The sequence below is a fragment of the Ambystoma mexicanum genome, chromosome 3p (genome assembly GCF_040938575.1).
Source record: "Ambystoma mexicanum isolate Mex_15411 chromosome 3p, UKY_AmexF1_1, whole genome shotgun sequence".
NCBI lineage: Eukaryota > Metazoa > Chordata > Amphibia > Caudata > Ambystomatidae > Ambystoma > Ambystoma mexicanum.
The window spans coordinates 516652076-516666086 of record NC_090925.1 but is presented as its reverse complement, the minus strand read 5'-3'; the positions used below and the strand labels follow the sequence as shown (position 1 = coordinate 516666086).

General features: G+C 46.1%; 1 protein-coding gene across 1 annotated transcript in view; it reads right to left on the bottom strand.

Annotated features, from left to right (window-relative positions):
- DDX27 (DEAD-box helicase 27) overlaps positions 1–14011 on the bottom strand; it is a 1027557-nt gene that overhangs the window by 281481 nt on the left and 732065 nt on the right. The window contains exon 12 of the mRNA XM_069651193.1: positions 7235–7388. Coding sequence (XP_069507294.1) covers positions 7235–7388 — 154 coding nt within the window. The remainder of the gene's footprint in view (positions 1–7234; positions 7389–14011) is intronic.

Genomic DNA, 14011 nt, shown 5'->3' with positions numbered 1-14011 from the left:
GGCCTACTCAGGAAGGGAAAAGTTGGAATCCTGATCAAGAAAGGAATCAATTTCAAAGTAGATAAGACCTGGTCCGATGTAAGCGGGTGTGCCCTCCTGATATCTGGGACAATCGCAAAGGTTAAGGTAACAGTCGCAGTAATATACTCTCACAACGCAGGACAAGCCAAGTTCCCAGAAAAGACAATACCCAAAATAATGTTAGAAGCATCCGGCCAAGTTGTTCTCGGAGGAGACTTCAATGGGCAGACCCGACCAAAGACCAGGAACCGGGCAACCCCGAGATAAGAAGCCAAACGAGAAGTGATCGCACCGGGCTTTCCGACATAATGGAGATATATGACCTGCAAGATGTGTGGAGAATTAAACATCCTAATGAAAGAGGCTACACATTTTACTCCAATCCGCACAAAACATTAACCAGGATTGATTGCTTGTACCTCACCAAGGACCTCCTTGGCACCACAACGTTATCAGAAATAATTCCGATAACATGGTCAGACCATGACATGGTCCTGTCAGATATAAGATGGGCAGACTTACCTGTTTCAGGAGGGAAGTGGCGCTGTACCGAAAGCCTGTTGAAAGATACAGTATTTAAAATTGAAATGGCAACTGAAATTGAGGAATACTTCAAACTAAACAATGGGGAAGTCTCCAAGCAGACAATATGGGAGGCGGGTAAAGCCACCTGGAGAGGCATCCTGATACGAGAAGGATCTACCCAAAAAAGAGAGAAAGATCGTTGAGCACAGACTTGCGTCCGAAACATGCCAACTGGAAAGCGAGATCAGGGAACACCTGGGCACGGACCGCGACAACATTAACATAGCACAACGTAAAAGGGAAGAACTAAGACTATTGGAGCACGAACAAATTGTGCGTAAACTTCGATTCCTCAAACAGAAATTCTATGAGAAGGGGGACAATGCCGACGCACTATTGGCAGCCAGACTCAGAACAAAGGGCAGAGCGGAAAGTGAAAGATAATTGAAGAAAACCCTACGACCCCCCCAACCCTCCACACCATCCCAGAGAGTTTTGCCAACTTCTACGAGGCGTTGTACACCTCGGAAGTGACTCCAGGACAATCAGATACAGATCACTATCTCTCCCAGATAGACATGCCCAAAATCTCCTACCCCGAAACTGAGCTCTTAGAATCCCCGATATCCGGCTCTTAGAATCCCCGATATCCGAACCTGAGGTCCAAGAGGCAATTAAAAGACTAACTGTAGGCAAATCCCCCGGAGAGGACGGCTATACCGCTGGGTTTTATAAAACCTTCAGCGACCAGCTAACACCATTCCTGACTGAGCTCTTTAACGAGATATTAGAAACAGGGACAGCCCCCTGACTCCTTTACGAAGGCGCTCATAACAGTGATTCCAAAGGAGGGAAGGAACCCCAAACATTGTGGTTCATACCGCCCAATTTCATTGCTCAAATTAGATGCCAAAATTTACACCAGGGTACTAGCCGCCCGATTGGAAGTAATGATCCCTCACCTCATACACAATGACCAAGTCAGATTTATATTGGGTAGGCAAGGAGCCGACACCATGCGCAAAACTCTCCATCTCATCCACTCACCACCAGAACTACCAGGTGACCCTGCCCTACTGTCAATAGACGCAGAAAAAGCCTTTGATAGAGTGGAGTGGGAATTCCTGAGGACAGTCCTTCGCAAGGTGGGGATAGGGCCGAGATTTAGGAAAGGAATACAAGCAGTATACACATCCCCAAAGGCATCTATCTCTGTTAATGGGGAATATTCCAGATGGTTTGATATGGGACGTGGTACTAGACAGGGGTGCACCCTCTCTGCAATACTTTTTGCGCTCTCCCTAGAACCCCTGGCCCAAAAGATATGATCCGACTCCAGAATAGAAGGCATGCGATTGGGAACAAAAGAATATAAGATAGAACTCTACGCTGATGACATACTTCTACACATTACCAACCCCTCTGTATCTGTCCCTCACGCTCTCCAACTATTAGAAGAATATGGCAAACTCTATGGGTTTAATGTGAACAAGACTAAATCAATATTGTTCCCTTTGCAAGGAACGAAAGAGGAAAACGAAACCAAGTTCTTGCCCTTAGGCCTCAAACTCGAACACTCTGCGTTTAAATACTTAGGCATCCAGATCACTAAAAACATAATGGAACTATACGAAGCTAACTTCCCTCCCTTCCTCCAGAGCTTCTCGGTCGATCTGAATAGGTGGGACAAACCCACGATCTCGTGGTTAGGATGGATTAACGCCATTAAAATGGTATGCCGCCCCCGATTCCTGTACCCTTTCCAGATGTTACCTATCGAGATGCCAAATGCGTTTTTTGAAGAGGCCAAAAAACGTATGCTTAAGTTCCTCTAGCAGGGAAAGAAGGCAAGGATTGCATACGACACTGACGCTTTCCAAAGACAAAGGAGGAGTAGGTCTCCCTGACCTGCGAGCATACTACAAAAGCCTCACAACTACGTATCCTTATCCCACACCTACATGATCACAACCACCTCCAATGGGTCAACATGGACAATCATTACTTCTCGCCGGCCACTGTGTCAGAATGGCTATGGACCCCTCACAAAAGAATACAACGGAAAATTAAGGGCCATCCGATACAGAGTACCATCTGGAACATCTGCCAACCAAGCAAAGCAATGAACAAGATCACCACCTGGCCGTCCCCACTTAGCCACTCGAGGTCCCCTGGCATAAACGATCACATACCCGAGGTAGGAAGATTCCAATCCTGGTACGAGGCGGGACTCGAAAGGGTAGGACAACTCCAGAAGAAGGACAACTTCATAACTCTTTCAGACCTAACTGAAGCCTTAGGGATAGGCCCATTATCCACCTTCCAATACATCCAGATAAAAGGAGTCCTCACAAAATCTGCATGGAAGGAAAAGCTGCAGAGAGAACTCACCCCATTCGAACAACTCTTGGATTCTAAGTCTGAAATGAAGGGTTTGATATCTGCTATGTACAAAGAAGCAGGCACCAGGTCCACGGAACTTCTCAGAAGCAGATGGGGGAGAGACCTAGGAGAGGAGATATATCTGGAACAATGGGAAATGATGTGCAAAAACGCATCCAAAACATCCTTATCCAGTCAATATAAATTACACGCCATTAAACTCCTACATAGATGGCAACACGACCCACTCAAATTGTCCAAGATGTTTCAGACTCTGAGCCCGAGATGTTGGCGAGAATTTGGAGAAACAGCAGACTATTGGCACATGTGGTGGAGCTGCCCACGCATTAAGGTATTCTAGGAGGAAGTCCTGGCATGGATCAAAGGCAGACGGCATACAAAGAAACGTTGATCCACGTTTGGTTCTCTTCGGAATGGAAAAAGACGAGGATGAATGGACTAGACTCAGGGGTCTTGCCCCACACCTATTACTTGCAGCCCGTGCACTGCTAGTCACAAAATGGAAATCCAAAAAGGTTCCAAGTAAGAAGGAATGGATCAATTTGTCAACCAACATTTATACAATAGAACAACAAAGCATCGCAATGCGAGATCTTATGGTCAGAATTTCGAGGCAAACACCTCTCAGACGACGGACTCCCACCCCGAAGACACTACATGTTCTTAATTGAACCAAGAATCTCAAAAACTCTCAATACAGGACAGTTATGACCCAAGAATCAAGGAAACCTGACAATAGTGAACCAAACATTACCCGCTATGAACATGTCAGAGAAAAGATGCCGCAATGATGTCTGCCCAACCATGGGAGGGAGGTGGGTGGGTATGGGGTATGTTATACTGACTGTTATTACTAGAGATCGGAAACGAACACAAGGACGATCAATTGTAAAATGAGACTCTAGTTTTGTTCTTTTGATGTAACCATATGCTAACAGAGTTGTAACAAGTGAAATGCTCAAATCTTTTGTTAATCTTTTGTTTCTCTTTTTATTTTTTGTTTCAAAACCAATAAAACCAAATTAAAAAAAAAAACAAATACAAGAAATCCACAAAGGGAGAGTCTCCCAGGACTGAAACTTATGGACAGATCAGTTTCCACAAAAGTATGAGTAAAAAGTCAGGGAAATAAAGCAGAGGGGTTTACTCAATGTTTTGGAGAATTTTCATGTCTGTGCCAATTCCCTTTAACCTTAGAGACCCCCAGCAATTTTGCTGGATTCGGGGCTTTTAGAATTTTACTCCTGAGTGAGTGGGGCCTTTTTCTCACTCACGTGTTTTCATGACTATGATTTTCTATGTTCCTTACTGTTTTACAGTCAGGTAAGCTCCATAGGCATCTGCTTTTGCATTGTGACACACAGCACCTTTTGTGTAGTGCCACTGAGAAGTCCCTTGGACTTCGCTTAATGTTGAACTACATTTTCTTGGGTGAACTACTGTTCCAATGAATAGTGAGATGACCCCTGTCTTATTTACCTTTACTTTATGGGTCCAGCACACACCACCCTACGTGGAGTGCTGGGGGATTACCTAGTAATTCCTTTAACCCATTCATGATGCGACATTTTGTTACACTAACTCACTTGAATGGCTGGTGGCAGTGGTTTCTTTTTAACTACCTATTGACATGTATCTGCAGGCTGATAACGCAGCTGCGGTGCTGCACACAAGGGTGACTATTTTCCCAAAATACCCCCCTCCCGGTCTTCCTTTTTTGCCATTTCTTGTTAGTTTCTTCAAGGGTTTTTACTCTGTTTGCATCCGGTTTGAGTCCTTTGTATAGTGTGCCTTTGGCGGACTTTAGCCCAGAAGCCTGCCAAGGCTCCAGTGTGTCTGGAAAGGCAGGAAGTGAGGGAGGGTCCCGGAACTTCCTTGTCCTTTGTCTCTAGATGTGCCTGAGTGAAACCAGTTCCTATTGGCCGGCTGGCTGCCCTGGAGGACAGCACCTTGCAGTGTGATTGACAGCCTAGGGATGTGAATGAATGAGAACTTGCATACAAATAGAGGTTTCTGGGACTAGAAGCAGAGTCTACCAATGGAGGACAGAATCTGAAGCAAAAGACTAGAGAAGATGCCAGCAGCACCCTCCTGGACCGTGAAGTGCCCGGTCAAACCCTGCAGCTATGTTGACCCCGTTTTCGAATCGACAGGGAAGACTCGTAAAGGGTGACTCCCTCCCCTAGGCTGGGTGGAACAACTAGCCTCGAGACCAACTCTATTTTGGCGCAACCCCTGACTTGCTGTGACTTTCCAAGGCTGCAGAAGCCCAATACCGGGGGTAGCTTGACCACTTGCGAGTGCATTGTCTTTCAAAGTCTGAATCCGGCCAGAACATTTTAGGCATCGAGAGGACCATACAGAAGCAGGAAATCAAGAGTTCCCTCAACAGAGTCCAGGAACGAAGGATCAAGGAAATCCTAACCAGAGCTTTTTGATGTTCATTGGTGCTGAGAAAAAGGCTCCAAAACCACAAAGAGCTACTGAATAGGCAGAAATCCATTGCTGCCAAATCCCTCTCTCGCGTGCTGCTACAGGAGCCGGCCAGACGTCCTCCCTTTCATCACCACGACCAAGGACCAGGATCAAGGGTCTACAGCATTGCACCGTGAAGGAAAACAACTGGAACACTCTTCATTTTCAAGGTACTGTGGGGCTTGGGGTATTTTATCCTTTTGCCATTTGGGGTGCTTCTCATCTGTGAGAGCACGATTTAACCTAACACCAAGTTGACCTTAAGTGCATTGGCCTTACAGCGTGTGATTTCTAAAGGTGACTCCCCTTGAGTTGCTGTGATTACTCTTTTGAACACTGACTATTTAAGAAACATTTTCTAAGAGGAAGCGCATCAGAACTTTGACTTTGCCCATTGACTTTGGTTGTCCTGGCTCCCTAAAGGCCTCCTTCTGAACCTACTGACTTTGGCAGTGTTTGTTCCCTTACAGGTCTTAAATGTGCTGGGATAATTGACTGCCTGCATCCCTTTGGGAGAATCTAACTGTTCTTATAACCTATCAGTCTGTTCTGATCTAACCCTAACCTTTCCTTCCTGAAAACCTCAATATTGCAAAGGTGATCCTATATAAATGCTATACTGACCTCAAATGACATCACCTCTGGGTGCTGGAATATGTTTAACATATGAATGAATTACTCACCTGCTTTATTGTTCACTTTTTTATTTTAATCCATCCTAATTTGGGATTAATGTTACAGCTAATTACTGCTTTTTAAAGAATGCTTTAAATATCTTTGTGTATAAATAATGTATTATAACTAAGTGTGTAAGTGTTTACTTGGATACCTGTATTTACTGATTTCAATGCACGCTCTACAGCTCACATTACCCTCTTAAACTAAGCTTGGTTGCTCAGTCACACTATCAACTTGTGTAGTACAGGCCTAAATTAAAAGGTGGGTCTGCTACCAAGGAGATCAGTCTTGTGTAGTCACACACCAGTTGAACTGCACTAATTCTTACCCAACACTCAACTCCACCAAGTCAGGTCAGCAGCCAACAATAGCAAAAAGAAGGTGCGTCTCTCTTAGACGTCTATGGGAAGAAAGCAGAAAAAAGAACATCTTTCCTAAAAGGCTGCTTTGTCTGGGAAAGCTGTAGCTTTCCCCGGGAAAAGGCTTTCGTATATGGCAAATCCAGCCATGGGAGAGGAGGGCAGGAAGCAGGGCAAAATACAAGATGGCCAAAGGACAGACAAGAATCTCCTGGCACTGCCAATTTAGAGTAAATGGTACTCTGCATTAAGCAGTAAAATGAAAACGTGCACGAGACAAATTAAAAACAATAGAAAAAGGCTGTGTTGGACACATCATGCAGGTAACCACAGAGTTACAAAAATAATTCTAAGGACACAAAATGTCCCGGCCACATCTCACAGTAAGTTGAAGATTGCAGTGTAATATAAAGAGAGAATTTCTCCTGCACCAATGGCAATAGGGACTGATCAGTGCCCCCAAAACTGAATGGCTTAGCAAAGCAAGGGAAGTATAAAGGCTTGTCTTGCTTTCAAAAGTCAGGATGGGTACACAATAACAGCATACGATTGAGGTTCCATAGATCACTTTGGAGAGAAAGCAGCAAAAAGGAAATCTTTTGTGCTACATGGCGCACACAGTCAACAATTTAGAACCTGCCTATATAGGAGGAAATATTAGACACAGGAAACCTTCTATAGGAGACACGAATTCCATGACCCTGATCAATAGGGCTAGGGATGGTTACTGTATGACAGTGTGGGCTGATCAGTGCTCGTTACGCAGGTCTCACCTTAGAGATTCCAATCGCTGAGTCTGGGATAAGTTCCCATGCAGTTCGCCCACCTTCAGGCCCATCAGCCCCAACAGGATGTGCATGCGATGTGCCTGCTTTTTTGTCTGTGTGAAAAGCATCACATGGTCAGGGAATGTTCGAGTAAGAAGCGCTGTAAGAAAGAAGCACGAACAAGTGTAAGCAGGTGAAAGTTGCATACAAAAGCATGCAAGTTTCATAAAGCAATAACCTGTTTAGTTGCCAATAGTGTAATCAATAAGCAGAGGAAGGCATGAAGATAGCTATAGGAAAGGTTACTTGCAATCCTAGTTTTCAATAATGGGTATCTAAGTTGTATTCATGAACACTGAATATCTCTGCCTAAGTGAAGAATCTCAGGGTGTTGGGTAAGTATTTCCAAAGTCCAACTGGAGTTAGACTTCACAAGACTTATCTTTTGGTATTAGGGACCAAACTCGTAATATATGCTTGTACTACACAGGCTGGTAGAGTGACTGAGCAGCCAGGCTTATCTTAGGAGGGTGTAATGTGAGCTGTAGAGCAGTACAAAGATCAGTTTATACAAGTGTTAGGACAGTTTTTCTGAAGTCCAACTAAGGGCTTAGTAAAACCAGGCAACTCAGGCAGTACAAGACTCCACTCTTAGTAGAAGGCTGTACCACCTGAGTTCAGGGTACCTTTGACAGAGCAGCCAGGCTTATCTGGGGAGGGAGAGAGGGCTGTAAAATCACAATAAATGAAATGGTAATACAAATGGTCCAAAGAAACACCAAAACACTATGTATTGTGCAAAATAAATGGTTTATTTAATTACAAGTAGGCCCAGGTAAATCTTGGGGGAAATAAGTACTAACACATTATATGTAATCATAATTATACAAACACTATGCTTGAAGGTTCACAGACCAAAGCATACACCTTATTTTTAATACCCAACAGTAGTTCTAGGGAAGTCAAACCTTTTCATACACATTCAGTAGAGGTCACATCTATTCTTAGGGAGTAAAAACCAATGGTTACTTTCACATTACATTCAGTAATTCAAGGGCAGTAGACCCCATCAGTTGTACAGTGGCGCTCAGCAACAAATCACAGTCAACTGGAAAGTATACGTTTTGTGAATAATAGAACACTTACTCTAGGTACAGTAAAAACCTATAACTACGTTTGTGATAACACACAGTTATACTAGGTGAGTTAAACCCAAGGATGTAATATTCAATTATCGGTACTTTTGAGATCAGTGAAACACAGATTGAGATAAGCAGCAACTAACTTATTTCAGGATGTCACACAGCTAACTAAGGTAAGTAAACCCCCATATACTTGTTCAAGGAGCTATCAGCAACTTGGGGCAGGTGTAAACCTAAGACTCTTTGTGTCTGTCTAAAACAGCACAGGGAAAGCAAAACACAATGTTACACTTTATGAATGACTCAGTTATTCTAGGTAGGTCAAACCTAATGCAGACATATTCTGGACAGGCTAATAGCAAGTCAGGGGAAGCAAAACCCAGTTGGGGGACACTCATACAATTATCCTACCAGGAATAATCAAGTGAAACCAACAACACTACTTTTGGGAAGAGGCAGAACCAAATCACAGGTGATTAATATACCCTTACATCTACTTTCTGTTAGAACAGCAACATGGTTTCGAAGGAAAGAAAGATGTTACATACTTTTGTGAATAGTGCAACACACATTCAAGGTAAGTAAGAACTTTTGTAACTGTTCAATCAGTTACAGTTACCAACTCCTTTTCAAGTAAGTAACTTTTGAACACTTATTCTCTTTTCTATGCAAAAGGCCCAATCCCTTAAAAGTATTTCCCTTATTCTTGGAGCATGAGTGTTCTCCGTGGCAGAAGGGAGGGGATGGGGGGGGTCACTAGGATCTAGTGTCCAACAGGCAGTGTCAGGATAGGTTCTTAAGTAGCAAAGGTCAGAGTTCCTCTGGAAGACTGGTCAAACAGGTGAGTATTTCACTTTAGGGCTAGTTGAAAGTTCAGGGGCTTCACATAGGATACCCTAGTAGGATTCCAGCAGTGGGACTGGGTGAACTGGATGAGAGGCCTCCCAATCACAGAAAACACCCCACAACTACACAAGAATCACAAGAGACTTAAGATAAGTAAATACCCAAGCCAGCACAGTACCTCAGCATTGAAAGATTTTGCCTCAGCACTACTGCAGGATCTGCAGCAAAACAACCGGTCAGTGGATTCTTTGTCATGGTGACTGAAAACAGGACCTTGGAACAGACTTTGCAGCATGGATCATCAGAGAAGGCTCTAGGCAAGATTTTCCTTGCGGCTGGATGCGGCTCTGTGGATTTGGCAGCTTTTACAGGAGCACAGAAGACAGAATATCGCAATCGGACTCTCATTGTTAGAGGTCCAGCACTCTGGTGAGGGGACTTTCGGACTCGATTCGTGTCTCTGGAGATTAATCAGGATGCCCACGAAGTTTCAGCGAGATTCGGAAGACAGTGCACCGCACAATGGCTTGAGGTCCCAGGGTAATGCAGCCCCACAAGGCCGCAGCACGGCTTGGGATGGCTCAAAATGCAGGTCTTCTTGAATCTAGTGGGTCTCACCAGGCTCTGGGCCAGAGTCATCGTTTTCGGAGTCCCCAGGTCGTTTGGAAGGAAGGGCTACAGCAGGCTCCGGTTACACAGCAGGCTCTCCGGTCGCTGGATATCGTCTCAGCACTTCTTCATCATCCTCTTCGGTTTCAGTTCCAGTGGTGGACTTGTCTTCAGCTACCAGGTTCGGAGTATTTAACAGGAACTACAGCACAACCTCTGCATTCCCTCCCTGCGTTTTACAACAAGGGGCGGTCTGGTTGCCCAAACAGGACAGCGAACCCCTCCACTGGGATTTGTCCCCATTCAGGCAAGGTGGAAGACAAAGGGCTGTTGAGTTTTGGACTCCTCCCTCGCTTCCTGCCTTCACAGACAGACTGGAGCCTGGGTGGGGAGTCCAGAGGACTCCTGACGAAGATATAAATCACACAAAGGAATTTTCCACCCTGGATGTCAGGGGAAGGAACAAGAGGACAAGGAACACTAAAGTGGCGGAAAAACAAGACAGGGGCCATTTTGGTAAAATGAGCACCCTTGGGTGCCTTTACTGCAGCTGTGAAAACAGCCCACGGTAAAGGTGCAAGGAATTAGAAAAAGGTATCACTGCCACCAGCCATTGAAGGTAAGCTTGTCCCTATAATAGAATTGTTACAGTTAAGTGTGAAAGGGAATACATCACCCCAGCACTCCACATAAGGTGGGGTGTGCCGGTTTCACAAAATGAAACGTAAAAGGGATCCAAAGATCCTTTTTACCCTTGGGTACTGAAGTTCTCTCAAGGATAGCCAGAGAATGTTAAAATGGGAGCCCTTGGGCAACGCAGCAACAATAGGCACTTATTGCCAAAAAGTTGTTAAAGAGGATAACTTTCAAAAGACACTATGGAGAGTCTAAAAAAATGACACCCATAAAAATAGTAAAATATTCTGTGGGCGTGGAAGAGGGTTCCCACACAGAGGTATTAAGGAAAAATAATCCACCAGTAAAGCAGAACGTTGTGGGGTTGACCCAGGTCAGAAGGATTTACCATTTCTATGAAAATCTTACCCAACAACAAGGACTCAAGAAAACACGTACTCACTTAAAGTTATATTAAAAAATATTCACGTACACACACACAAGGCACACAAGCAAATCTAAAATGCAGCAGCTAACAATAACATTGCATCAAAAATGGAATAAGATTATAAATGGAACAATAATGCAGGCGAGTAAGGAACAAGTTGCTTACCTGTAACTTGTTCTCCAGAATGGGTCTGGCATGGATTTGCATGCTCATGAATATTCCCCGCCGTCAGGCTGGGAATCCTCTGTAAAAGAAAAAACAGTTTCAGTTTAGTTTCTGAACTGTCTTTCTCCTTTAAACCAATCACTGAGCTCTGGGTCATATTGCCCCCAGCCAATGACTGCCCTCTACCTAAGCCCCTCCCCAGGCAGCCATCTTCAGATTTGGTAGCACGTAAAATGGCATTAAGACCAAGAAAAGAGCCACAGAGGGATATGTGGGAGGGATTGCATGTGAATCCATGCCAGACCCATGCTGGAGAACAACAGTTACAGGTAAGTAACTTGTTCCTTCTCCAGCATGCGGTCTGGCATGGATTCACATGCTCATGAATAAATAATACATAGCAGTACACACATGCACAACCACGGGAGGTGGCAAGGCTCAACAAAAGCAATCTCTTACCTTCTCACAAGGCTCACCTTCAACCGAACAGTTTGCGCAGCACTGCTTGGCCAACTCTGGACTCCTCCCTGTAATCCCCGTCAATGCAGTAAAATCATGTGAAGGTGTGCGTTGACCTCCACGTAGCAGTCCTGCAGATGTCCAGCAGGGGCACACCAGACAGGAATGCTGTCGTAGCAGCGATCGCTCTGGTAGAATAGGCTCACCGACGGCCAGGCAACGGTCGGTTTGCCAACCGGTGACAATGAGTGATGCAGCCAGAGAGCCACCTGGAAATGGAAGCCTTGGACAGGGCTATGGCATGGTTCACAGAACCAAAGTTCACAAAAAGCGGAGAAGTTTTCCAGAAACTCTTTGTGCAGACCACACAAAACTTCAGCACTCGAGCCACATCCAGTGAGTACAAAGTCCTTTCAAGCTGGCGATTAAGGCGTCGGAAAAACCACAGGTAACACCAAGGGCTTGTTGAGATGAAAGGCCGACAGGACCATGGGCATGAAGGAGGGGTGCGTCCGCAGCACCACCCTCATCTCTTGGAAAGTCAAATAAGGTGGCTTGCAGGACAGGGCCTGGATCTTACCTACTCTTCTTGCAGAGGGGATGGCCACTAGGAAAGCTGTCTTCCATGATAGAAACTTTAGCGCAGTTGAATGCATAGGTTTGAATGGAGCCCCCATGAGCCCAGTCAGCACCACGTTGAGTTACCACGCCGGGACCAGAGCCTTCACCAGCGGGAACGAGCAAAACAATCCCTTGATGACTTCCTTGACCAGACGGTGCAACCACAAGGAGGATCGTCCAGGAGATCTGGTGTAGCGGGAAATAACCACTAGATGCACCTTGATGGAGGCGTGCACCAGCCCGATTTAGCCAAAGATAGTAAATACGGAAGCACCAGAGGGGCCGTGACCCTCAGAGGGTTGATCTTCTGCAACCAGCACCAGGTCGCAAAGCGTTTCCATTTGAGTCGATAGCACTTCAAAGTCGACAACGCCCTGGCCTTGGCGAGTATCTCCCTGTAGTCTACGGAAGCTCGTAACCATCGAACTCTAATGCTGCAGGAGCCAGGCATCCAGGTTCAGCAATCCTGGGTCGTGGTTAAGAAATGCGCCCCCTTCCCTGCGAGAAGATCCGCTACCACTGGCAGCTTGACCGGAGGGGTTGTTGACATGCTAAGAAGGTCCAGGTACCAGATCTGCCTCGCCCACGCTGGTGCGACGAGGATCATCCTGCACCGATACGGTCAGAGTTGACTGATGACTCGAAGTAATAGCTGCAAAGGAGCGAACGCATACACAAACAGGCCTTCCCGAGGTAAGGAGACTGCATTCCCCCATGCTCCCCGGTTGGGGGAATCTGCTGGTGAACCTCCGGCACTTGGTGTTTGTCGCTGTCGCAAACAAATCGATCTGGGGACTGCCCCATCTGAGAAACAGGCCGTCAACCTGATCCTGCTAAAGCTCCCACTCATGGCAAGAGCGCAGCTCCCTGCTGATAGAGTCGGCAACAGTGTTCTTTACTCCTGCCAGGAGGAACGGAATGAGGAACCTCCCTAGGGCGACTGCCCAGTGCCACAAGTCCTGTGCCTCCTTGAAGAGCGCTGGGGATCTGGTGCCCCCCTGCTTCCAGATGCAAAACATTGTGGTGGTATTGTCCGTGAAGACCCTCGCCACCTTGCCCTTGATGGACGGCAGAAATTACCTGAGGGCCCAAAACACAGCCCGTAGTTCCAGCACGTTGATATGCATAGTCTTCGCTTCCGGCTGCCACAGGCCTCTGGTGTGAACACATCCGGTGTGGGCTCCCCATCCTTCCAGAGAAGCGTCCGTCGTGACTGTCTCCTGGTAGTGGGGGCTCTGAAAGTCCGTGCCTCCGGCGATGTTGGAGCGCACGCCCCACCACCTTATCGCTCAACGGAACTTCTCGTCGAGCGCTATTTTGTCCTGGAAGGTTGTGGACCCAACGGGCGTCGAGGAACTCCTGGAGTGGACGCATCCGCAGCCTGCAGAGCTGAATCCGTTATATGCAGGACGACATCATGCCGAGCAGCGACTTGATGGTCTGTGTTGGGGAGAATTCTCTGTAAAGGCTCATTTCCCAAACCTAGTGAGTCCCCCAGCAGCTTTGCTGGATTTTTGGGGTTTACTTTTTTCTCCTACTAAGAGTGAGACTCTTTTACTCCCACTCTTCGACATGATTTGAGGTGTTCCTTTGTCTTTCCATGTGTTTTATGGGCTATGGGGTCTTTTACTCCATAGGGTCTCATGTGTTTTTGATGTGGGTTACACAGCACCCTCCGTGCCGTAACCCAGGGGTGTCGTAGCGACCCCCAAACATAGACTCCATACCCTGGGACTGACTACTGTCTCCCAGGGCATGTAAAGTCACCATTGGCTTTACTAGTCCCAAATTATGAACAGAAACCAGTACAAACCATCATATTGTGGACATACTGGTCGGGGCAATTCGATTGCCCAGGGGTCTGTTTTTCGAGGGGGC